The sequence below is a fragment of the Magallana gigas genome, chromosome 10 (genome assembly GCF_963853765.1).
Source record: "Magallana gigas chromosome 10, xbMagGiga1.1, whole genome shotgun sequence".
Taxonomy (NCBI): domain Eukaryota; kingdom Metazoa; phylum Mollusca; class Bivalvia; order Ostreida; family Ostreidae; genus Magallana; species Magallana gigas.
In genome coordinates this window covers 21,804,405-21,828,826 of record NC_088862.1, presented here as the reverse complement: position 1 = coordinate 21,828,826, position 24,422 = coordinate 21,804,405, and the positions used below count along the sequence as shown (strand labels likewise).

Sequence of the window (24,422 nt, the reverse complement as noted above, 5' to 3'; positions counted from 1 at the left end):
GAGGTAAAAGGAAAGTGATAAAAATGATATCGATATCTTGTGTAAAACGTTGCAATGAATTTAACGTTGTGCCTGTTCTATTGATTATCTTAATTTAAATTTGTGTTCAGACTTATGTACCTTTGATTAATTTATTTTGTTGTCTATATTGAATAGTTACTATTTATACTAATAAAACATATTTTTAAATTAAAAAAAACAAAACTGCTATTCGTTAACAATCGCTCTCGGTTGTGAGTGACAAAATACCCCCCCCCCCCCCCAAAAAAAAGCGTGTAAGAATGGTGTTATGTCGTTTTTTTTAATATTACAATAAGCAGTCTAATTGTAGTGAACAACTATTATAAAATCATAATAATGCATAAATCAGAAAAAACAGCATTTTGGAATATATTAGTTCGTCCTTGACTTTTACACACATACATGTACTGTAGTTCCGACGTTTTATACATGTATGTATATCGGATCGATATACATTTAGAGGATAAAGCTATACAATAGAAAAAACCAAAACACTAATTTATTAACTATAGTTATAAAATCTACAGAAACAAATGCAAAATTAAAACATGCTTTTAAATACAACAGCTGAATTCCACACGCAGATGACATAATTGCCCTGTAGCTATTTTAGTTGTGATAGATCTAAATTTAATCAACGTTGACATACAATAAGCATGCAAGATATGCAGAGAGGATATGACATGAGAATTGATATAATAAACAAATGTAAAAATTAAATCATTATCTTATTTTCAAAGCCACAACAATGTACTGTAATAGATGTTTAACTTAAAGAGCTTTATATGACGCTTCATTCAACTTCCCTAAAATTCAGTATACCAAGTACTATTCGCATGCAAGATGCGTGAGAGCCTTGTTGTCGAGAATATTTCCCTCCGCGAATGCAAACCACTGTCCTGATAATTTACATCTTTATCCTGAACAGTATCTATCTATCTATCTATCTATCTATCTATCTATCTATCTATCTATCTATCTATCTATCTATCTATCTATCTATCTTCTATCTATCTATCTATCTATCTATCTATCTATCTATCTATCTATCTATCTATCTATCTATCTATCTATCTATCTATCTATCTATCTATCTATCTATCTATCTATCTTTTTGTTTGTCTGTTGATTAATTATCTTTAATGCACATTTTGTACAGAATAGTACATGTACATGTTACAGTAAAAAACATAAAACATGATGAAATAAAAATTGTTATTTTAAAGAAGACCTCCACTAAGTTTTACAATTCTGTATCATTAACGTGTGCGACCAAGACCATTGGCAAGTACATGTAATTCTTTTTTTAAAAATATAAACAATAACAAAGTTCCGAAAATCGTGATGTTATATATCAAACCTGGTAAATCTGTGTGGTTTTGTGTTTCTCACATGCATATCAAGCTTTCATTACTTTTTTACTTAACAGTCTTCTTTATATTTTTTTCAACGAATGTTATGAAATATTTTGTTGCGTTCAGTTTCACTTAATGCAAATTTATTCAAAAGTAATGCTATTCTATATTGTGTGGCAATCTGCATTTTGTGGTATGGTTCTTGTCTCAATGACTGTTGATAAGACTGCAACGCCCCATGTAGGTTCCCCACAACGTGCTGACAGATCCCCAGTATCTGCCAAGAGAGGTCTCTGATATGTAAAGCTACGTATCTCCCGTCATCATAGAGCAGCAGTGTCTGTAGGTCTGTCAGTGACTGTAGACACAGGGACCGGTTACCTAGTTTGTGGTTACATAACACACTTAACATGTCTGTCACTACATAGGGCGAGATATGCAAGGCATTTTCACCGTTGTCTTCAGCCGCTATTTGTTCTAAGTAAAGTTCCTGGATGAAATAAATATCACAATGAAGACATACACTGGTAAACCAAGCTTTTCTCATACGTTTAGACAGAGACCAACCAGCCACACATTCATTGTACCTCTCTCGGTCCACTGAGTTATACATGATATAGGGCTGAGTGAGACTTGATTTAACCAGAGCTGTAACATGAAGCGCCTCTCTATATTTACATGTTCTGTAGTAAAACATAGCAAGATTCAACAAACAAGACACATTACCCACTCTACCTGCCAGCTTCAACAAGTTAACATTAAGTCTATCTGATCTGTAGACTTTCTTGTTTGTATTACTTGATAAACTACTAGTACTGAGATTTATGAATGATGTTGCAACTAAAACATTTGCAGTACAGTACTGTAATGTTAATTTCCCATATTCTGTAAGCGACTGATTTGACACAGTTAGTATGAACCTCAAAGTTCGATAATTTTTCTTTATGTCTTTTCGTTGAAAAGTATTAGATTCTGTCTCTTTTCTGATACTAGCATCTGTATCAGCGGCATTCTTCATATGACTTCGAAGTGGTTCTATTCTGACAAGACTGTTACATATAACTGGTTCAATCATTTCTCTGACCGTCGGACTCTGTAACAAACAGGTCACGCCCTTTCTGTAATACCTGTTAAGCTGTTCTAATAGACACTTGCGTGTGCGTTCACCTCTAACTGTAGACAATTTACTGGCAAACATGTTGTTCTGGGGAACAAAAAAGTTTGGAAACACACCACGATGAACGCATTGTAACAAATATTTAAAACATTTCCAAAAACAATCCAGTAAATTATTTGGACACCATGTAATATGTCCTATTTGTATCAGCCAGAACATCGTTGTCTTTACAAAATATGAACACAGGAATGGTTCTTCTATTTTAAGATTGATGACTTCCTTAAGAAATATTTTCAAAAGTCCGTAACACAGAAATTGCGTATGATTCATGGAATACACTAGTTTTTGTTCTGCCTGAGAAAACGATAATCTCCAATCAAGTTCATTTTCATCGCCCGCTATTTTATGTCCGACAGGCACAAAATGACAGCCATTCCTAAGAATATCATCAAACACGTGGTTTTGAGGCCAGTTATGCAGAATGCATCTTTTTCTCCAATAACAGGTTAATCGTGACCAGTAGGAACAATGAATACAAAGAGCATAGTCAGTTTCTATATTAGCAACGAGAGCGTTTGCACAAGGACCATGGGTTTTTGCATTTTTAGAGGTTTTGTCTCCACTAATTATAGTTAACATTCTTTGTCTCCACCTCATACATGATATGTACATGCCGTCATTATATGGAACAACTGACGATTCAATGATTCCATCTCGTGGTGACGTCAGAAGTTGTAGTCTGACAAACCCCGGTGGTGTATCAGTGTCCTCCATGAGAATAATTGAATGTTTTGACAGATCATAAGCACTGGACTGTGATAGGTCAGTAATTACTTTATTATCGGTAGACCAGTACATCGTGTCCCTGTCAGAAGATTGAAATCTAAAACCTTCCCTATGACTACCACTTGTCATTATTCTCACACCACCATCTATCAGTATATGTTTCGTTATCATCTCCGCCATGTCCATCGCCTCCCTCCTGACGGTCACCTCTGTCGGTGTCCCTATATAACGACACAGACCCACGTACAGGGCCTCAGACACACGGCAATTGTCAGACATTCCGTGATTTTAACTTTTGTCCAATTATCTCATATTTCATTTATAATATTCAACAGATATTATTCACTATTTCCATGTATCACACCGTCATATAAACCCTTGTTCTTGTTTACCGATCGTATGCCTGTATCTGAAAATTTCCAGCCTAATAATAGCAATACTAAAAACTAACCTGGTTTTTTTTAACGAATATCTACTTTCGCTTTAGATGCTTACCAATCGTATATATATGCCCGTATCTGTGTCGATGTACCTAATTCGTAAATGTCGGATATGCAATGTCAATCCGTGCATGCATGGGTCAAAGTCTAGTCAATTTATGATGTGACTCACGAGTGCTTAAGGACAGGATCGACACCCCCCCCCCAATATAGACCCCCGGGACTTTATTATTATTGTTTTCATTAATTAACCTTCTATGACATATTTCTAATCTAATTTATACATTCATTACCCAAAATTACAATTTACCTAAAACAAATATTTTTAAAAAATCTGACCCTCTACATGTATAATACAAGAAGGTTGCTAACTTCGTCTGCCAGCCGAGTGGCACTGCCGATGAATACTTGTTGAAATGTACTATCAAACTACAGATATCAGTAAAAACGGTGACCTCATGTCGTAGCCCGATAATTCCCTTCACTGAATATGTGCATGACATGCCCGTGTAAATACATTTATTCGGTAAATACATGTAGGACAATTTTCACCGACAAGTTGCAAGTTTTGAACCGATTCATCTAGAACAAACGCACCCCTGCGAATGTGTTCGGAATGTTTTCTTTATCGTCGCTATGGATATGATAAATCCAGAAGTGCTCGAATGAAAGTTCACGAGACTTCACCGAGATTTGTTAAGTTCCTGTGAAATTTCGAGCGGAAGTATAAGTGTTCGGATAATATTCTAAAAATACGTAAGTACTGGTCAATTTTCATATCATATCCTACTTTGATTTATTTTAAAACATCAAAATCTATTAAGATGTATGTCTTATTTCACCATCTAGCAGTTATTTAAATCAAACGATGATATTCAGAACAAAGTTATCGTTCGTGTTCAACCACGTGTAGAGTCGTTGAAAATATAAACATTGGGTTGCTAAATAAAACCATAGCCATGTTTGATGCTTGTGGTGTGCAAAACTATGTTTTTAAAAAAAATAATGGGTGAATGTTTTGCCTAAAAACTTTGTATATCGAGCCATTTTCAAGGAACATTCTGCATAAAATAGTATAGTCTCTTTCACTATTGATGTTATTACTAGGTCAGGCGCGGATCGAATATTAATTCCTAGGGGAAACTCTACTACGCATGTTAATTGTTGCAACAGTAGAAAAAAAAACCCTATTTTTTGTATTGTCATATTTATTTCTAGAATACATTTTATCCACCAATTAATGAAGATAAAGTTTAAAATCAATATACGTCTAGAATTTATATTTGACAACAAGTACCTAGATTCTATGAAATAGACTATAAACACGGGGCACGATTTTTACTGCAAAGCTGAAAGGGTCCAATAAAACCACGTGGTCTAAAATTTAAATGACAATAACATTCGCAGGGGTGAAACGGAAGTGAGGGTTTATAGCAAGGAAAATAACTCCGAGAGATTTACGAAATTGCATGGCAAACTCGAAAAAAGTACAATTCATAAGAAGTATGAATTCTAATCAAACTGCGAAGAACAGAAAACTTTTTTATCGTCTTGGGTACTGAGAAATCTTAAAGATGGCACTCCTACTGAGTTTATTACAATGAAAGACATAAAAGAGAAAATAAAAAAAATAATGTTACGAGTTATCTTCCTTGAGATAAACCCTTACTTCCGTTGGTTCTAGATGGACGAAGTTAGCAACCTAGCTTCTTGTATTACATACACAGAGGGTCTGATTTTTTAAAATGTTTGTTTTATGTAATTTTGGACAATGAATGAATAAATTAGATTATAAATATGCCATAAAAGGATAATTTAATAAACGAGAAAACTAAAGTCCCGTGGGTCTTTATATTGGGGCGGGGGTGGAGGGGGGGGGGGGATCCTGTCCCCAAGCACCTTTTATTATTCCTGAAAAAAGACATACACCGAATATTGATATTTTTAAAATATCGCAAATTGTATGATTGATCCCTCTTATTATCTTAAAAAATTAATTCTCTAAGATTTACGTTAAATATATCCGTTTACGTCTTTTAAATAAATTTAGATTCCGTCATCTTAAAACAAGTTTTGCGAGGTCGGAAGTTGGTCGGTGAGAGCACTTTGGCCGTCGCTTTCTTGCTGATCCTGTCCAAAAAATACATATAACAAAAACAAGTATCCTTTTAATGAATCATCGGCATGTAATACCATTGGTCAGCTCTGTTATAGCATGTCCAAACGCATTACGGCACATGCAATAAAAATGATAAATAAGTTATATCGCACCATTTTGTTCATTTCCGAAATATCAAGACATGAATAAACTTAACTTTTAGAAAGCATTGATGAAGTTTCCCGGCCAATTTTTTCTTTGATACGTCGATCAATAAAAAATTATTATCTTCATTTCTTAATTACATTTTAAAATAAATATATTCTATCAACAAGTCTGATGAATTTTATTTTTAAAGTTGAATAAAAACAATCAAAACAAAAATATACATCAAAATAACATGTATACGTACAAACGTTAACAAGAATGAAAATGAACTAATTCTGAATTCGCACCATATATCGTTATAAAATTCAAATATAAACGAAATATGAGCAAAAGACATGTATTTCATAAATAATACTTTCACAGACTAAAACACCTTTAAATTTGCTTAAAAGCAAGTCAAATGTCAGTAAAATATAAAAAATATCACAGATGATTTCATAATTAATACAATTTTAAACTATTCAACAGACTCATCAGCAAATCAATCAAAATCCAACTTTGATAGACCACGCCCATTTTTGTAAACCTCAGACACAACGTTTGCCAAGTCAATTCTTCCGACAGTGTTCAGTGATGAAATAAGGAAATCAACCATGGCGGCCCTTGCGGCTTTCCCCCTCCATTCACAAAGGACCCGGAAGTTGGTTCGTAATATATCCCGATCGCATTCATCCTTTGCGTTCGCCGTCCAACTTTCACTCACGCCTAACTGTACACCGAGCATGCGCCCGTCTCTCTCCGAGAGAACACGTGACAGGTTCATAATGCTGTCATGTGACAACATCTTCCTTGCAGCTGAAAATTTGATAGATAAAATATATATATATATATATATATATATATATATATATATATATATATATATATATATATATATATATATATATATATATATATATATATATATGTGTGAACTATTTAGGTGAATTCGAAATCAAGATCCAAAACTATTTGATAGTTTGTTTTAAAATTAAAAAAAGAGACAGACCTTCTTTCTGCTTCATTTGTTCCTTAGGTTGTTGCTTTCATTGTTTTTGTTAAATGTTTTTGCAGTTATTTCGTCTGAAAACAAAAATCACAAATTTTTTATTGCATGAAACATTCACAACAGCCCTCAACAAATTGGTTAGAATTTTAAAGGATAATTTCATTATTCTGAATTTTCACGAAAACAATTATTTTTCAGAAAACAATTTAAAAAAAAACAATACAGTTTTTGAATTTGTATCATAACATATGAACCTGTGGGTAGCTCGGACAAATCCCGAACGGGAATATTAACACTATGGAATGGATGTGCACAATCCTCTTCATAAAATGCAAAAGCTGCGTACGGTATCTTCTCTTGGTCTCTATGAACTTCCATCGGAATATTCACGTGATTATCTGCACCAATCAAATACGTGATCTTAAACGCATCCGGTGGATCAGCCAACCGCAGTTTAACTTGTCCATCTACTTTCAAAATCAAGGTCTGTTTCTGCCGCAAGATGATGTCCTGAGACCTGCTTTGTTTTACCTCGATCAGCCCGGCTTTTTCCTTGTTTTCGACATCATCTCGGAACATGTTTTTATCGATGCATTCGATCCAAACAAAGAAGGAACCTTCCTCTTTGTTCCTCTGTGAGTCGTCAATGAACGTACAGATGTTACAAAGCTGAACTAGTCCAAAGATTAACTGGAACTCTTTCTTTACAGTGTCTCTCATGTTAAGGAAGATTTTTCTGATTTTTGCTACGGCTATCCTATGATAGAGGAAAACGAAATGTACATTTAGTCGACTTTTTTGTTCATTTCCAAACAAAGTTATTATAGTCGAAAACGCTGTATTTATATATATGGCTTGCAAAAGTAAAATTTTCCTGCAGTACTAATATCTCTGTCAAATAACATAATTTTTAAAAGTGAAAACAAATTTAAACCAATATTCATTGATTTTAAGCTCATTGACAGCACCAATGACCTTGAATTATTTTCCGCAAAAGTGTTAGAAAAAACAAATTGTAGTGTGGCTACTACTGTCACAGTAACCGTATTTACAACTGTAACTTACCCCCAGACACCCTTTGTTTCTACTAGAAATAAGTTTCTGTCTTTTTTAAGACGACATTGCGATTTGTCCAGTACTTGTACTTTCCCCTCCTTAAACCTGTAGAGATGAAAGCACAAAAAACACTGAACATTAGATTTTCAAAAATAAATGTAATACTCTTATCACATTCTTAAGACGAAGTAACCAAGTTCAAATCTCAACACTTAAGCTCGACAGAGTTTGACAAAACTGCAAATACCTGATGACAACAAGTTGTGAATCCTGGTCCTCTTCGTCGTCCATGGAAACCTGGACGCTGATGTTTTCGGTGTCATCACACTCTCCGTCCATCCGAATTTCCACGGCATCAGAAACGGCCATGATTCCACGCACCGAATCCGGGCACTGTTTTTTGAGATTCGCCACCTCCCTTGCATCGTAAGGAATGACCTTGTATAAAAATAACCGAAAATAAGTACCTTGGAATGACTTTGTAGAATCCAACTCGAGATAACTGCCGTATTGATTAATAAATAACATTATTTTACTATGCATATATCATTATTTATGTATAACTAGTAAAATTTATTACCTTTATTTTTATTTGCTTTGTTTCAGCAAGTAATCCAGCAGAAAAAATGACTTTGACATCCGGGTTGACCTCGCTCGTAAAGGTCGTTTCTTCGGGTGTCACATCACAAGTCTTCGAGAGGATCTCAACGAAGGCAGTGAATGCTTCCAAACATTTGGTCTTAAAGGAAAGATGAGCGCTACTCTCATCAGATTCCTGCAAAAGAAAATGCCAATCTCGAGTTAACACTCTTCATAAAGCAAAAAATTTGCACACTTGATTTAATTCTGATTAAGAGATGGATTTTAATGGCCATTTTAAACATTTTGAATCTTCTTGAGAAGAATGATACGGTACAGAAATAAAGGGGAAAATTCCAATTTGCTAGTCACTATTTTGTTGTAAAGTATTGATTGGAAAGTGCGGAAATGCCCAAATTAAATTAAAATGATTTTGATTTCAAACAATTTAAAAGATACCTCATTCACTGTCTGCACCTCTTTCCATTCGCCATCCTCTTTTGCGATAACTTTAATAGTCTTGTTCTTAGTGCTGGACAAAGGAACGTAGGTGAAATCGATCTCTACTTCCGCTGACGTCCGTAACGGTCCATTTCTGACGACGTAGACGTCAGACACAAGCACCTGGTCGGAGGTCAAGGGTATTTCGTCCAACCATGTGTCGCGATCTTTCATTGGACAAGAGCCAAGGGAGCAGTTAGCAACCTCAGTGTAAACATCCGGTTTGTAGTAGATTGTTGCGTCACTTCCGTTCGGATCATCAATACAGACTGTTACTCTAGAAATGATCACCATAAATGTATAATAATGTAGACTCACTGTGTCATTATAACATATCAATTTCAATGGATTAAAAACAAAGTTCTATCTTGCTGACTTACTTTCCATTTTCACAAATCTTGTCTACGACACCTGTGTAAACATTGGCCAATTTGTTGATAGCCTGCTGATCATTCCTGCAGCTGTCAATGAAATAAACAACATTTATTGCAAAAAACTAATATTAAAAACCAGGTTATGTTGACCTACTGGGGACACAAAATTCTATTATTTTGAGCACACCAATCTTACCTGTCGTCTGTTTCTCCACCTTCAGTGTTTTGTTCGTTTTTCTCAATAACGTATCTAAAAAACAGAAATACAAAAAAAATCAATAACCATTATATAAGTAAATACATGTATATATTTTCAACATATATATTCTAATATATATATATGTATAAACATAATACTTAATTGCATAACTTAAATTTTATAATATCTCATCTTAATCATGCAGTTTAAAAAAAAATGTATCATGCCATTTCGAAACGTCTAAAGATAAATAAAACTAGCATAAAGTCTGAATTTGTTTTTCACTTGATATACAAGTAATTAACAACAAAGGAATATAGTACTTAATCAGCACATTAACTGAGTTTTTACTGGTTGCTGAGCTCCATTTGCAGGGCATCCAGCTGAGTCAGCAGATTATTGAGGCTAGCTGTGACGTCAGTGCTCTCCTTGACTGGTTCAGGGTCTTTCTTTTCTTGCTCTGTCTCTTTGGTTCCTTCCTCTTCCTTGCTTCTATCACAATAAATTGTTATGTGGAATCACATTACAGTACCTTTCATTTGTGTATTACCGGTATATCAATTAATAAAAGATGTGATACATGATTTCTATTATACCTTTATTTTGACGTTTCACATGGCAAGTATGCAAATTTTTCAAGACAAACGAACAAAACACACTTTAAAAATTGAATCATGGTAATGAAATTTTAGAGGCTAGATAATTACAATTCATATTAATCACTCAATCTTTTCCGTTGATAATGTCATGTCTTCAATTGCTCTAAAATTATTTATTGAATTTGATCTATTCTTTATCAAAGATTTGAAGACTAGTACTTTAGCTACTCTGAGAGAGAGAGAGAGAGAGAGAGAGAGAGAGAGAGAGAGAGAGAGAGAGAGAGAGGAGGGTCGTCGTTACTCTGTGGTAGGTTTATCCTTAGGCTGTAGGACGTTCTGGGCCACGTGATGTACACTAAACAGTAACCACATCGTCATGTCCAGTAGGCTGTCCTCGGACACCTTCAGTGATCTAGTTGGTATCGAAACATACATGCATAGTTTTATAGGAACTGTTTTAGTATTAATAGATAATACAGTTGTCCATTCGACAGCTTCATCAGGTTTTGTAGACCATGTTATTTACAGTTAACACAGATGCTTATTTTACAACTTATAATCAAAGTACTGAAATACTGACGGGAGTTGATTTTATCGATTATCATTTATCCAAAATCAGCGATATGTGATTTAGCATGGCAAGTAGTATCAGTAATCGAAATATTTCTGAGAATTTGTATGAATCCAGGCAAGATTGAACTCTTGTCTTGTTTAATTAAACGCTCGGCTGTCTCCGTTTATCTCCGACAAGCAAGAGAGACACTGTTTTGTCGGATATTAACGGAGACAGCCAAGCGTCTGGTTGAACGAGACTACATTGAACTCTAGCGTAGGAATACACACGACTTTAAAAAATATCTAAATTGTTTGTACAATTTAAAATCTTATTATTTTCATGGTATTAATAAATAAGTTTTCTTGAAAAACAATGCTTCAGAATACATAGCATCAAATTTATCGATTATTTTCAAGAACTAAGTGTTGTCAGTGGTATTGATTTGTGCTTAGGTCCAAACACTGTTTCACCTTTGTTTGCCCGAGTAAGTGCATAGGAGAGTTGATTAATATCAACTCCCAAAAAGTAAATGGTAAAATAGTTTAAGGTGCATTGAGACTCTGGTAAGACATGTAACTCTCATGAGAGTGTGATACTTCATGAAAATAATTAACAGATAGTACAACAATATTGTCGTTAATTTTTTTTTAAATAATAATTTTTTTTTAAAGAATTGTAAGATACAATCAGAGAACACTTTCCAAAATATTTTGATTTCTTGGATTTTTTAGGACAACAATAATCCGCGTAAAAACACCTTAAAATCGATAGGTGACACGTGGTTATTAGTAAATAAAAGTAACTCACGTTTTGATGGCGGCTTGTATCAATTGACTCAACGTGTCTACTGTGTTGTTCATTTCCTGTGTTGCCTTTTCTTTGACGTCACTTCCACAACTGCAAGTTATTATTTTCTAATATTAAGCAGATAATTAATAATGAGTTTATTATAATTATTGTGCTGCCGTCAGATTAGCAATATTATATAATAACGTTCAGTGTACATAGCTGCTCATTAAAAACGTGTAAAGGTTTTCTTTCAAATTTTCTGCACTTATTGTTACTAAACAAAGAGAGATGCTAGTATCCCTTGCTTATCACCAAAAATAATTGTTACTAAACACAGAGAGATGCTAGTATCCCTTGCTTATCACCAAAAAGAATTGTTACTAAACACAGAGAGATGCTAGTATCCCTTGCTTATCACCAAAAAGAATTGCTTCGCTTTGTATACATAAGTAATAAGCGGCTTACTTTTCTGGAATTGGGTGCTCCGTTAAATTAACGGTCATGGCGGTAAATTTGACACAAGCAGAACATGTATTCGATATTTTCTTGGCAAGATGTTCAAATTCACTCTGGTTTTCCCAATACCTGCAGAAATATCATTGTCAAATATGTATACACTCAATTACATGTATATTCATGTACGTGTACCATTACAGAGTAATCACCGAGACTGTAGTTCTTATCCTAGAAACTAAAATGATCTTTAAATTCACAAAAAAATGATGTCCAGGTGTATTGATGAAACCACAGTATTTCAATTAAACCTCGTTATGAATATGATAACGAATCGCGATTATTTTTGCGAATGGTAGAAGTTTGGCCCTTTGCTATGACCGTGTTTGACTGTACTGTAACATGACTTACTGCTCTACTAGCGGTATCATCAGATCTACGGTCGCTGACGCACAGCTGGACCACAGTTCCAGTATGTCCAGTACTGTCTTGTTGTAGTACCTGTAAAAACAGATACAATTTAGAACCATTGTAACAAGAGCTTGGACTTTTGATTGTGTGTTAAACAGCAATGTAAGGTAGGTCTGTCTATTTCATTGCTGGCCACTCAGCCATGGCTTTTTGAAATCAACAAGATTCGTCTAGTGTTTGAGCTAAAACTACGCAATCGGTACATAGTTCGCTTGAAACCGCGTCATTGTTAAATTGTTTTGCACAAAAAATAGATAGCTACGCCCTACTGAGAGTCCAGGGTATTGTTAAAATGGTTCTAAGTCATTTAAATGCTACACTTGATATCAATTCATTTCCTCTCTCTTTGATATTTTCAACAAATTTTTAACGAATTTTTACGTATTGTTTCTTAAGGAACGACTTTTCTGTCTAATTATAATAACTGTCCTGCATGGTTTTATTGCTACTGGATTTTTTTTATTTCGGAAAAAAAGTCTTCAAAATGATGGTTTATTATAAATGTTGGAGATGTATTCTTTGTGATCTTGGGCCATGACGTTTATAGTTGTACACAGTTCGTCGTACACCGCTGATAATTTATCCGCCTCTGCAACACCCAAACTGAAAACACAACAGCATTTGTAATTGAAACAATTTGTTCTCGACGATGAAGATGGTTTGAGTCAACAAACCTGACTTCTGACGCTTCACCATTTTCAATGAATTTGGCCTTTTTTTAACACTGGCATATGACCTTGACCTAATATTCAACAACAGTCATACAAAAGGACGGACAAATTACCGACCCACAGACATCTTCAGAAGACATAACACAATTTATCTTATAACTTTATGTTGAGAGGTTCAAGTTTTATAAATGTTTCATAGAATTGTCATTTAAGGTCAGAAGACACGTTCCTCGACATCTTTTTACATCTCTTCGAAAATAAGATATTAGTTCAAAAATATTTGATTTATATGCACCTTTCTGTGCTCTTCTACGATTGGAGATAAGTTTGTATTTTCAATTAGATAATATAGGAAATTGCATACTCTTGTATCTTGCACAAAGGGCAGGTAAGGTACCCTAATTTTTTGCAAGGAAGCTTGTCAAAGTAGTCGTATATATATCAATAACAAATTCCTGGAAAAAGTTATATAAAATTGAGAAACATTTCGTCCATCCTTAACGGTTTGAGATTTGAACGATTTTATGGATTAGATTTAATGTTGTTCAATCATCAGAAAGGTCCGATAACTCTCAAATCAGGAAACTGGTGGGTTATGTAATAGATTTTGCCTTTTATATTAAAAAATGCACATGTATAATGGTCCAGTAATGTATATCTCACGTAATGATAAATGATAACCATTTGTTCACAGCTGATCAATGTTAACACAAAAATCATCCTAGAAACCTTCATGCATAAATTATGAAAGATCGAACACACCTCAAATCACTGTTCTAAAAATTTAAGTTTGTCACTTTTTTTATTTTTTATTTATTAGTTTTTATTTAACATATCAAATGTGAACACTTGCTATAAGTTTGTAAAACATGTTTACATAGATTCCATTTACTGACCTGGATAAGTGAGATATTTTCCCCTTCAGCTTTGTGCACACTCTCAGGCAACTGGGCAGACCCACATCCTCTGTCTCCCGCCATCTTTGTCTGGAGAGATATAAAATCGTTCACATTTTTAAGAAAGAGAGTTTTTTTTAAATAAGAAGATATTATATAAATAGTGCATGTTTAGGAGGGTAACATTTGAAATTGACACCCCGAGAAAACCATTGTCAACCGACCCAAACAGGCACTATTTATTTTATTATACTGAATGTCCTAATTTTTCAGAAAACTTTACTGCTTTTATATAGGAATAACGTGAACTCTACAGCGAACCGTACGCGCATAATTTTCGCGCGTGTAACAATTTATAATAATGTTACCCGTTGCTAAGTGCGTTGCTAACGCTGAGGGTAATGGAACGAATTATGAACTGCATCTTAACCAATCAGATTTCAGTATTTAACATGAAAGTATAACAATATATAAATAGTGCCTGTTTGGGAGGGTAACAGTTGATATTGACACTCCGAGAAAACCATTGTCAACCGACGCGAAGCGGAGGTTGACAATGGTTTTCGAGGGGTGTCAATGTCAACTGTTATCCTCCCAAACAGGCACTATTTATTTTGTTATACTGAATGCCTTAATTTTTAAGAAAATTTTACTGCTTTTAAATAGGAATAACGTGAATTCTACAGCGAACCGTACGCGCATAATTTTCGCGCATGTAACATTTTTTTAATGTTACCCGTTGCTAAGTGCGTTGCTAACGCTGAGGGTAATAGAAAATATTATTAACTGCGTCTTAACCAATCAGATTTCAGTATTTAACATGAAAGTATAACAATGCACTATGTTGTAAATTTTGTAAGTTTTTCCGATGATATAATATTTTTGGCCACATTTTTATATCAGAAAATAAGATTTGTTTAGTAAAATTTGTTTGCGTCTTTCACGATCGAGAGGACACTGGGATTCATTGGTACCTTGTATTTGTTTATAATGTTAAGACTAATTTAATGTGCTATATATACATACTTTTAAAAATATGTTAATGAACATGTTTTTACAAGTTTCACATGTACCTGGAAATACATGTAATCTGTATGTGAGCGCCTAAACATTTCATCGTAGATACATGTATGTATTTGTATTCATTATATGGATTAATATGTATTAATTTTCAAAATCATAAACAAATCAATCTATATCAAATATTTGGCTAGCAAATATGATATGCCTGTAAGGGCTTCGTGAATATAAATTCTCGCCAGAAATAGTTCTCGCTAAAAGTAACTATCTCGAGATTTTCATACCTTACCTGTAAGTAAATGAAGAGTCGGATATGGATGCCCTGATTCTCTCGATGTCTTCTCTGAGAATTATTAATGGGTCATCTTTCTCGTCTGTTTGTCTATCAATGCGCTAATTTGAAATGTATACTGTTAGTCGCTTTAGTCGTAACTTCATCAAAGATCAATGCGTAGAGAGAAAAGAAACTATTTAAATCCGTCGGATTTGGATTAAAATTAAGACAAGAGGTTTGTATGAAAGTCGACCGAATGATTATTGAACTATTCAATAACATTATCAACTTTTAGCATAGAGGTTATTCCTTTCACTGGCAAAGTCTCAGTTTATAGTTTTTATTGTGTTTGCTTTTTATTGTATTAAAATCGATTTGTTTAACACCTTAAGACCAAAAAAAAAAAAGACCAAACGAAACCAACATTATAATATGATAATTATGACAATTTGAAAAGATAAAACAAAAACAAATAAACGACAAAAATTCTGTAAACGTATTACACTTGGCTGTGTATTCTATTTAGCGTTTTTGGCGGTAAAGGGCGTCCGCTAAATCAAGTACATCGCCAAATGTAAAATATATAAGTTGATAAATAGGTACATTCAGGAACGCGCTAAATCAAATCCACGCAAACTTGTTGAAAAATCATATTCCGCCAAATATCGTACACGCTAATTATACTAGTAATACGTTTACAGTCAAAGATGATTTAAAATTAAACAGAACAAAAAATACTGTTAAGCTTGCTTTTACAGCGAAGCAACTAATATCCTATATTAAAGGTATCGTAATGAAATTGCTGTTATAATTGACTGGAGAAAAATAATACTTTATTTTGTCAAAAATGTCAAATTTTTGCAGTAAACTTTCTATGAATATATATTGTCATTTTTTAAAGCAGCTAACCTTTGACCTGTTTTTGTCATATTTCCTTCCTGTTTTCTAGCTTTCCTTTCCCTCTCCTTTTTTCGAGTGCTGTTGAAAACAAAAAAAATTATTAATATTATCTATGAAATAGTTCAAATCGTAATATTTGTAACAAGAAACAAACCAATCTTTTCCTTAGAATCAAGGACTTGTATATATTATAACATATACATGAAATTATTAAACCCTAAATATAACTTTTGTTTCTGTTAAATGTCCGTTCGAATGGCAAATTGAATTGTGTATGTTTTGCAAGAAACTGAGAATTAAGAATGTACATGTATGTAAGTAACTAACATCAATCATAATGGCGCAGGTGAGATATAACTCTATCAGATGTGCGTTAAGCAGTGTGAGTGCTCGTGAGCGCTTGCTAAAATTATTGTGCATGCAGGTATAGAGAACTTTTGCGAGCGCTCACGAGCACCCGCTCTGTAAAGGTAATTATGGCAAGCGCTCACGAGCACCGCGCTGTATAGGTAATTATGGCAAGCGCTCGCGAGCACCCGCCCTGTATAGGTTATTATGACAAGCGCTCACGAGCACCGCGCTGTATAGGTTATTATGGCAAGCGCTCGCAAGCACCCGCTCTGTAAAGGTAATTATGGCAAGCGCTCACGAGCACCGCGCTGTATAGGTAATTATGGCAAGTGCTCACGAGCACCCGTTATGTATAGGTAATTATGGCAAGCGCTAGCTCACGAGCACCCGCTCTGCTGAACACGCCACACGTTAGTGTTGTCTCCATGGCGCATGCGCATTTAGACACGAAACATGAAATATTAATGTGTTTTTGGTTCCCCAACAATTAATAATCTTTTATTCATCCATTATTCGTTCGAATTGGAAATAATCGATTTAAAAGAACAATTCCAATGTAATATTTCCATCTAAATATTAATTTATTTAAAATTACGGTCAAATTTAACAATAGTAAAACCAGCTTTGATAGCAATCAAACGTATATTTTATATATTAACATGATCATAATCTAGAGTGGTGAGGAGCATAAATATTATAAAAATGAAATTTTCTTATTGTTATATTCAGGTCTGGTGGGAGCAATTTTGTACACCGTGACGGCAGCTTTCCTATGTGAAGCCTTAGACGTGTTCATCAAAATCCAAGAGCTCAAGTTGCACAACAGGTAACCCCCCCCCCCCCCCCGCCAAAAAAACCCTTTCCTTTACAGAGTGGAGACGATTATAATGATGACGATGACGATGACGATGATGATGCTTTATTAAATTGAAGTTTTAAACAAACGCATGCAATCATTTGATTGACATTAAACAATATAAAAATTAAATAATCTAGATTAAATTATACAAGCTTTTAAATCTAATTTCACAGAAAACACAAAGTCCCAATGCATTTGGGTCTGTCCACGTGTCACGTGGTCCTGACAGTGCTACGCCTCAGCGTCGTTCTCGCTGTGTTGTCCGGAAACATGTGGGTGTGGATCTCGCTGGGAGTGGGTGCTTGGACCGGCTTTTTCTTTCTGAGACCGTGTCTGAACAGCGCAACATCCGGGGTATCAGAAGATGATGACATCAACGGACATGGTCGTGCTCGATTGAAGAAAATTAGGTAACTACAGCGTGCACAAATTGGCTCAACAGATCTGCCGTGCACATGAGGACGAACGTGACGATTACTACAAACAGACGATAGAAAACAACAGCAACAATAATACAAACAACAGGTTTGACACGGACAGACAGACACAGCCATTACTCCACACAGCTCCACAAAGTGCAGAAGTACCGACACTCATGAAGAGCACTTTTCCACTACATATTCCTTCAGATTCCCGGACCCGCCGTCACCAACTTCCGTCATGTGAACCCTGAAATATGAATATATAGCTCAAAAATGTTATGAATTTATCTTAAATTACGAAATCAGTTAATAAGAACTGCGCTGAGTGACTTCAATATGTTGGGTTCGATGGGGCCATATATTTTATTTCAAGGGTTACACCGGTGAAGAAGCCGATATGCTGATGAAGTTCACTAACACTCTTAAGCACGGTCACATTTGCTAAATGTCTCATGCATTTTATGTACTAAACACAAATGCACGGATCTAGGCCTTGACCCCCTACTGGAAAATTAAAAATTTTAAAATTAAGTAAAGACGTTACCAAAAAATAGGCATCAACCTCACCCTCCCCTTTCTGCAAGCAGTAATATTCTCCAAGAGGAAAAAGTCTAGATCCGCGCACAGGTCACCTGTTGCTACAAGTATTGAGTAATGTTATGTTTTGTATATAATAATTGTTTATTTATCGTTATTTTCTACTCGTTTCTTTGCATTTTATAGTGTGAATAGAAGTAAGAGTTTAACATTTTAAATTTAAAAAAAGGAGAAGAAGTCAAAGGAAAACGACATACGGATGATATCGATGTCGTGTGTAAAACGTTGCACTGAGTTTAACGTTTGTTCCTGTTCTATCTTTAATCTTACTTTAAATTTGTGTTCAGACATATATACGTTTCATTAATTTATTTTGTTGTCTATATTGAATAGCTACTATTTCTACTAATAAAACATATTTTCAAATTAAAAAAAAACTGCTATTCGTTAATAATCGCTATCGGTTGTGAGTGGCAAAATACGCCCCTCCCCAACAACAACAAAGGAAATTTAAAATAAAAAAGAATATACAGCTTTGATCTGATTGGTTTGCGACCGCGTTTTACAAAAGAACTTACGACAAAGTCTTAACTATTTTCACTCTCGTGGAATGATCGTTGAAGAAAAAAAATATATAATACTAATTAATTACAAGTATTTTGATTTCAACTATTATGTTTGATTGTCAATAGAATAAAACATTGATTAATTTGTAATTAAAAGCACTGAAGAATTTTGTCGCAAGTCATCAGTTCTTTTGTAAAACGCGCAGAAAAGTCCGCAAGTATATGTGCAGGGTCTAATGGATATATATGGTCAAAATGAAACAGTAGACAGTGTATTTTGAACCAATGATAACGGAATACGTATGTTTAGTTAACAGTTGATTGATATCGGTTTCTTCAATTACCAGAAGTAATATCAAATTAAAGATATGCAACATGTTCCTATTTTTTTTTTACAGTATGCAATTAAGCAATGGTGTTGTGTCGTAGTTTTATTTGAATGTAACAATGACCAGTCTAATAGTAGTGAACAATTAACAATGTATATTAAATAATAAAAAAAACCTAGATCAGCATTTGGAATATATTAGTTTGTCCTTGTCTTTTACACACATACTGTAATTTCGAAGTTTTATATGTATATCGGTATACATTTAAAGGATAAATCTATAGAAAAAACCCAAACACTAATTTATTAACTATAACTACAAAATCTACAGAAACAAATGCAAAATTGAAACATGTTTTTAGATATAACAACAGTAACTGAATTCCACACGCAGATGACATTCTATGTCATCATCAAGGTAGCACAAACATTTTTACCGTTGTAAATTCTTTAGAACAGTTTCCATCAGTCTCTCATATGTGTCAGAGACATAAGAAAGACAAAACTGCACCAAATCAAAATGAAATAGGCCTCCAATGACTGTTAAATGCTGTTTTGACAATATCTATTTTAGCTATCGGAATTTGCCAGTTATCAATTGCGAGATCTAGAGTACAGAACAGTAAGAACAATCACCTATCTATCCATCCATCCATCTATCTATCTATCTATCTATCTATCTATCTATCTATCTATCTATCTATCTATCTATCTATCTATCTATCTATCTATCTATCTATCTATCTATCTTTCTGTCTGTCTGTCTGTCTGTCTGTCTGTCTGTCTGTCTGTCCGTCCGTCCGTCCGTCCGTCCGTCCGTCCGTCCGTCCATCCATCCATCCATCTATCTATCTATCTATCTATCTATCTATCTATCTATCTATCTATCTATCTATCTATCTATCTATCTATCTATCTATCTATCTATCTATCTATCTATCTATCTATTGTATTTGTAAGAGAATACAGTTCTATATTAAACATATACTCGTACATGTACTGATGCACAGTTTCAAATATAAAGATTTTTATATATGTTCATATGCCATTTCAAAATCCTGGGTACGTGGGATTTGGCAGGCTTTGTTCGCTCTTTTCCTTTTTGATTACTTTGGTGTCAGTCCCATACTTCCTTAATCTAATTAAAATTAGAACTTTCATCCGCTCCCCGGTTTCCGATATGTCGCGTATGTCGTAAACCCCGCAGCGGATCGAAGTTCTAATTTTTATTGGATTGTATGGTTATCTGTATATTTTTAGAAAACAAAGCTGTAAACAAAAGAAAAAAAACCAAGTACATTAAATTTATTAAACATAACAAAATCTACCAGAACAAATGCAAAATTAAAAAAAGTATTCAAATACATGTACATCAGCTGAATTCCACATGCAGTTGGCATGGTTGCACTTTGGCTATTTTATAATTGACAATTTTGATTGTACAACCAATAAGCATGCAGGATGTACAGAGAGGACATAACAAAATAATTGATAATATAAAACAAATATAAAAATGAATTTACAAATGAATTTATTTTCAAAGCAATAGCAATGTATCCTAATGAAAGAGGTATACTAGTAACATAAAGCGTAAAAAAACAAACAGAACGCGACAGTCAAGCTCTCCTAAATACTTTAAACAACATTTTCTTCGCGTGCAAGGTTCGCAAGAGCTTTGTCTGAAATATTTCTGGCCGAAAAAACAGACATTTAATTTCTCTTGTAAATCACTGCCAGATTATTTACATCTTTGTCCCGAAAAGTAGTCCCTGCAAATCTATCTATCTATCTATCTATCTCTCTATCTATCTCTCTATCTATCTGGACATGTTTCAATCAATCTATCAATCTATTTATTTTAGATTATCTTTTTGTTTGTGTGTTTGATTAAATTTCATCTTTAACGGACATTTTGTACAAAAAAGTACAGGTGCATGTTACAGTAAAAAATATATAATGCATGATGAAATGAAAAGGTGTTTGTTTTGTTTTTTTATTGAAGACTTCCATTAAGTTTTACAATTTTGTATCATTAAGTAAACGTGAGCGACCAAGACCAAGCAATTCCCTTTTAAACAAAAAAATAATTAAGAGTCCTGAAAATCGTGATATTATATATCAAACCTGGTAAATCTGCGTGTTTTCGTGTTTCTGACATGCATCACACGTTTTCATTACTTTTATACTTAACAGTCTTCTTTATGCAATTCTTTTTTTTTTCTACGAATATTATGAAATATTTTGTTGCGTTCAGTTTCACTTAATCCAATTGATTTAATACTAATGCTATTCTATATCGTGTGGCACTCTGTATTTTGTGGAATGGTTTCTGTCTCAGGGACTGTTGATAAGAATGTAACATTCCGTGTAAGTCACCCACAACGTGCTGACAGATCCCTAGTATCTGCCAGGCGAGGTCTCTGAGAGGTAAAGCTACATATCTCCCGTCATCATAGAGCAGCAGTGTCTGTAGATCTGTCAGTGACTGTAGACACTGGGACCGGTTACCTAGTCTATAGTTACTTAACACGCTTAACATGTCTGTCATTATATAGGGTGATATACTCAATATATGTAAACCATTGTCTTTAACTGCTCTTTGTTCTAAAATGAGTTCCTGAATGTAATAAACATCCTTGCCAAGATGTACATAAAATACCCAAGCTTTCTTCATACGTTTAGACAGAGACCAACCAGCCACACATCCATTGTATCTTACTCGGTCTATTCCCTTATATAAGATATAGGACTGAGTGAGACTTGATTTAACTAGAGCTGTAACATGAAGCGCCTCATTATATCTACATGTTCTGTAGTAATACGTACCAAGATATAAAGATTTTTATATATGTTCATATACCATTTCAAAATCCTGGGTACGAGGGATTTGGCAGGCTTTGTTCGCTTTTGTCCTTTTTGATTACTTTGGTGTCAGTCCCATACTTCCTTAATCTAATTAAAATTAGAACTTTCATCCGCTCCCCGGTTTCCGATATGTCGCGTATGTCGTAAACCCCGCAGCGGATCGAAGTTCTAATTTTTATTGGATTATATGTTTATCTGTATATTTTTAGAAAACAAAGCTATAAACAAAAGAAAAAAACCAGTACATGAAATTTATTAAACATAACAAAATCTACCGGAACAAATGCACAATTAAAAAAAAGTATTCAAATACATGTACATCAGCTGAATTCCACACGCAGTTGACATGATTGCACTTTGGCTATTTTATAAGTGACAATTTTGATTTTACAACCAATAAACATGCAGGATATACAGAAAGGACATAACAAAATAATTGATATTATTAAACAAATATAAAAATGAATTTACAAATGGATTTATTTTCAAAGCAATAGCAATGTACTGGAATGAAAGAGGTATAACCTACAGAGTACAAATTAACAGGACGCGACACTGAAGTTCTCTTAAATATTTAAAACACAATTTTCTTTGCGTGCAAGGTTCGCAAGAGCTTTGTCAAAAATATTTCTGACCGAAAAAAACAGACATTTAATGTCTCTTGTAAATCATTGTTCAGATTATTTACATCTTTATCCCGAAAAGTAGTCCCTACAATTCTATCTATCTATCTATCTATCTATCTATCTATCTATCTATCTATCTATCTATCTATCTATCTATCTATCTATCTATCTATCTATCTATCTATCTATCTATCTATCTATCTATCTATCTATCTATCTATCTATCTTTTGTATTTGTAACAGAATGCAGTTCTATATTATTCATATACTCGTACATGTACTGATGCACAGTTTCAAATATAAAGTTTTTTATAAGTTCATATGCCATTTCAAAATCCTGGGTACGGGGGATTTGGCAGACTCTGTACGCTTTTGTCCTTTTTGATTACTTTGGTGTCAGTCCCATACTTCCTTAATCTACTTAAAATTAGAACTTTCATCCGCTCCCCGGTTTCCGATAAGTCGCGTATGTCGTAAACCCCGCAGCGGATCGAAGTTCTAATTCTTATTGGATTGTATGTTTATCTGTATAATTTTAGAAAACAAAGCTAAAAACAAAAGCTATAAACAAAAGAAAAAAAACCTGTACATTAAATTTATTAAACATAACAAAATCTACCGAAACAAATGCAAAATTAAAAAAAGTATTCAAATACATGTACATCAGCTGATTTCCACATGCAGTTGACATGGTTGCACTTTGGCTATTTTATAATTGATAATTTTGATTTTACATACAATAAGCAGCAGGATATACAGAGAGGACATAACAAAATAATTGATAATATAAAACAAATATAAAAATGAATTTACAAATGAATTAATTTCCAAAGCAATAGCAATGTACCCTAATGAAAGAGGTATAACATAAAGCGTAAAAAAAACAAACAGGACGCGACACTCAAGCTCTCCTAAATACTTTAAACAACATTTTCTTCGCGTGCGAGGTTCGCAAGAGCTTTTTCGGAAATATTTCTGGCCGAAAAAACAGACATTGAATTTCTCTTGTAAATCACCGCCAGATTATTTACATCAATGTCCCGAAAAGTAGTCCCTGCAAATCTATCTATCTATCTATCTATCTATCTATCTATCTATCTATCTATCTATCTATCTATCTATCTATCTATCTATCTATCTATCTATCTATCTATCTATCCATCCATCCATCCATCCATCCATCCATCCATCCATCCATCCATCCATCCATCCATCCATCCATCCATCCATCCATCCATCCATCCATCCATCCATCCATCCATCCATCCATCCATCTATCTATCTATCTATCTATCTATCTATCTATCTATCTATCTATCTATCTTTCTCTTTCTCTCTATCTATCTATCTAGACATGTTTCAATCAATCTATCAATCTATTTATTTTAGATTATCTTTTTGTTTGTGTGTTTGATTTAATTTCATCTTTAACGGACATTTTGTACAAAAAAGTACAGGTGCATGTTACAGTAAAAAATATATAATGCATGATGAATTGAAAAGGTGTTTGTTTTGTTTTTTTATTGAAGACTGCCATTAAGTTTTACAATTTTGTAT

The 24,422-nt window shown here is 34.0% G+C and overlaps 2 protein-coding genes and 1 long non-coding RNA gene across 5 annotated transcripts in view; 1 reads left to right on the top strand and 2 right to left on the bottom strand.

The window, feature by feature from the left end:
- LOC136272210 (uncharacterized) overlaps positions 1 to 13,246 on the bottom strand; it is a 35,791-nt gene extending 22,545 nt beyond the window's left edge. The window contains exons 1-13 of the mRNA XM_066073428.1: positions 13,230 to 13,246; positions 12,491 to 12,580; positions 12,092 to 12,211; positions 11,645 to 11,734; positions 10,583 to 10,693; positions 10,034 to 10,174; positions 9,680 to 9,733; positions 9,490 to 9,570; positions 9,068 to 9,386; positions 8,610 to 8,804; positions 8,277 to 8,467; positions 8,039 to 8,134; positions 7,228 to 7,730 (exon numbers count right to left, since the gene is read on the bottom strand). Of these exons, the coding sequence (XP_065929500.1) occupies positions 7,228 to 7,730; positions 8,039 to 8,134; positions 8,277 to 8,467; positions 8,610 to 8,804; positions 9,068 to 9,386; positions 9,490 to 9,570; positions 9,680 to 9,733; positions 10,034 to 10,174; positions 10,583 to 10,693; positions 11,645 to 11,734; positions 12,092 to 12,211; positions 12,491 to 12,580; positions 13,230 to 13,246 (2,008 nt within the window). The remainder of the gene's footprint in view (positions 1 to 7,227; positions 7,731 to 8,038; positions 8,135 to 8,276; positions 8,468 to 8,609; positions 8,805 to 9,067; positions 9,387 to 9,489; positions 9,571 to 9,679; positions 9,734 to 10,033; positions 10,175 to 10,582; positions 10,694 to 11,644; positions 11,735 to 12,091; positions 12,212 to 12,490; positions 12,581 to 13,229) is intronic.
- LOC105317104 (uncharacterized) overlaps positions 1 to 24,422 on the bottom strand; it is a 125,265-nt gene that overhangs the window by 71,663 nt on the left and 29,180 nt on the right. For 2 of the 3 annotated variants that reach the window (XM_066073795.1, XM_066073794.1), the window contains exons 3-4: positions 15,427 to 15,519; positions 14,118 to 14,207 (exon numbers count right to left, since the gene is read on the bottom strand). In XM_066073795.1, coding sequence (XP_065929867.1) covers positions 14,118 to 14,207; positions 15,427 to 15,519 — 183 coding nt within the window. Of the gene's footprint in view, positions 1 to 14,117; positions 14,208 to 15,426; positions 15,520 to 16,320; positions 16,471 to 24,422 lie in introns of those variants that run through there. The other variant, XM_066073797.1, reaches the window with a different exon arrangement.
- Positions 16,495 to 19,434, top strand: LOC117683783 (uncharacterized). The gene is made up of 3 exons (XR_010710322.1): positions 16,495 to 16,625; positions 17,392 to 17,488; positions 17,695 to 19,434. It is a non-coding gene; the product is annotated as an uncharacterized lncRNA (long non-coding RNA).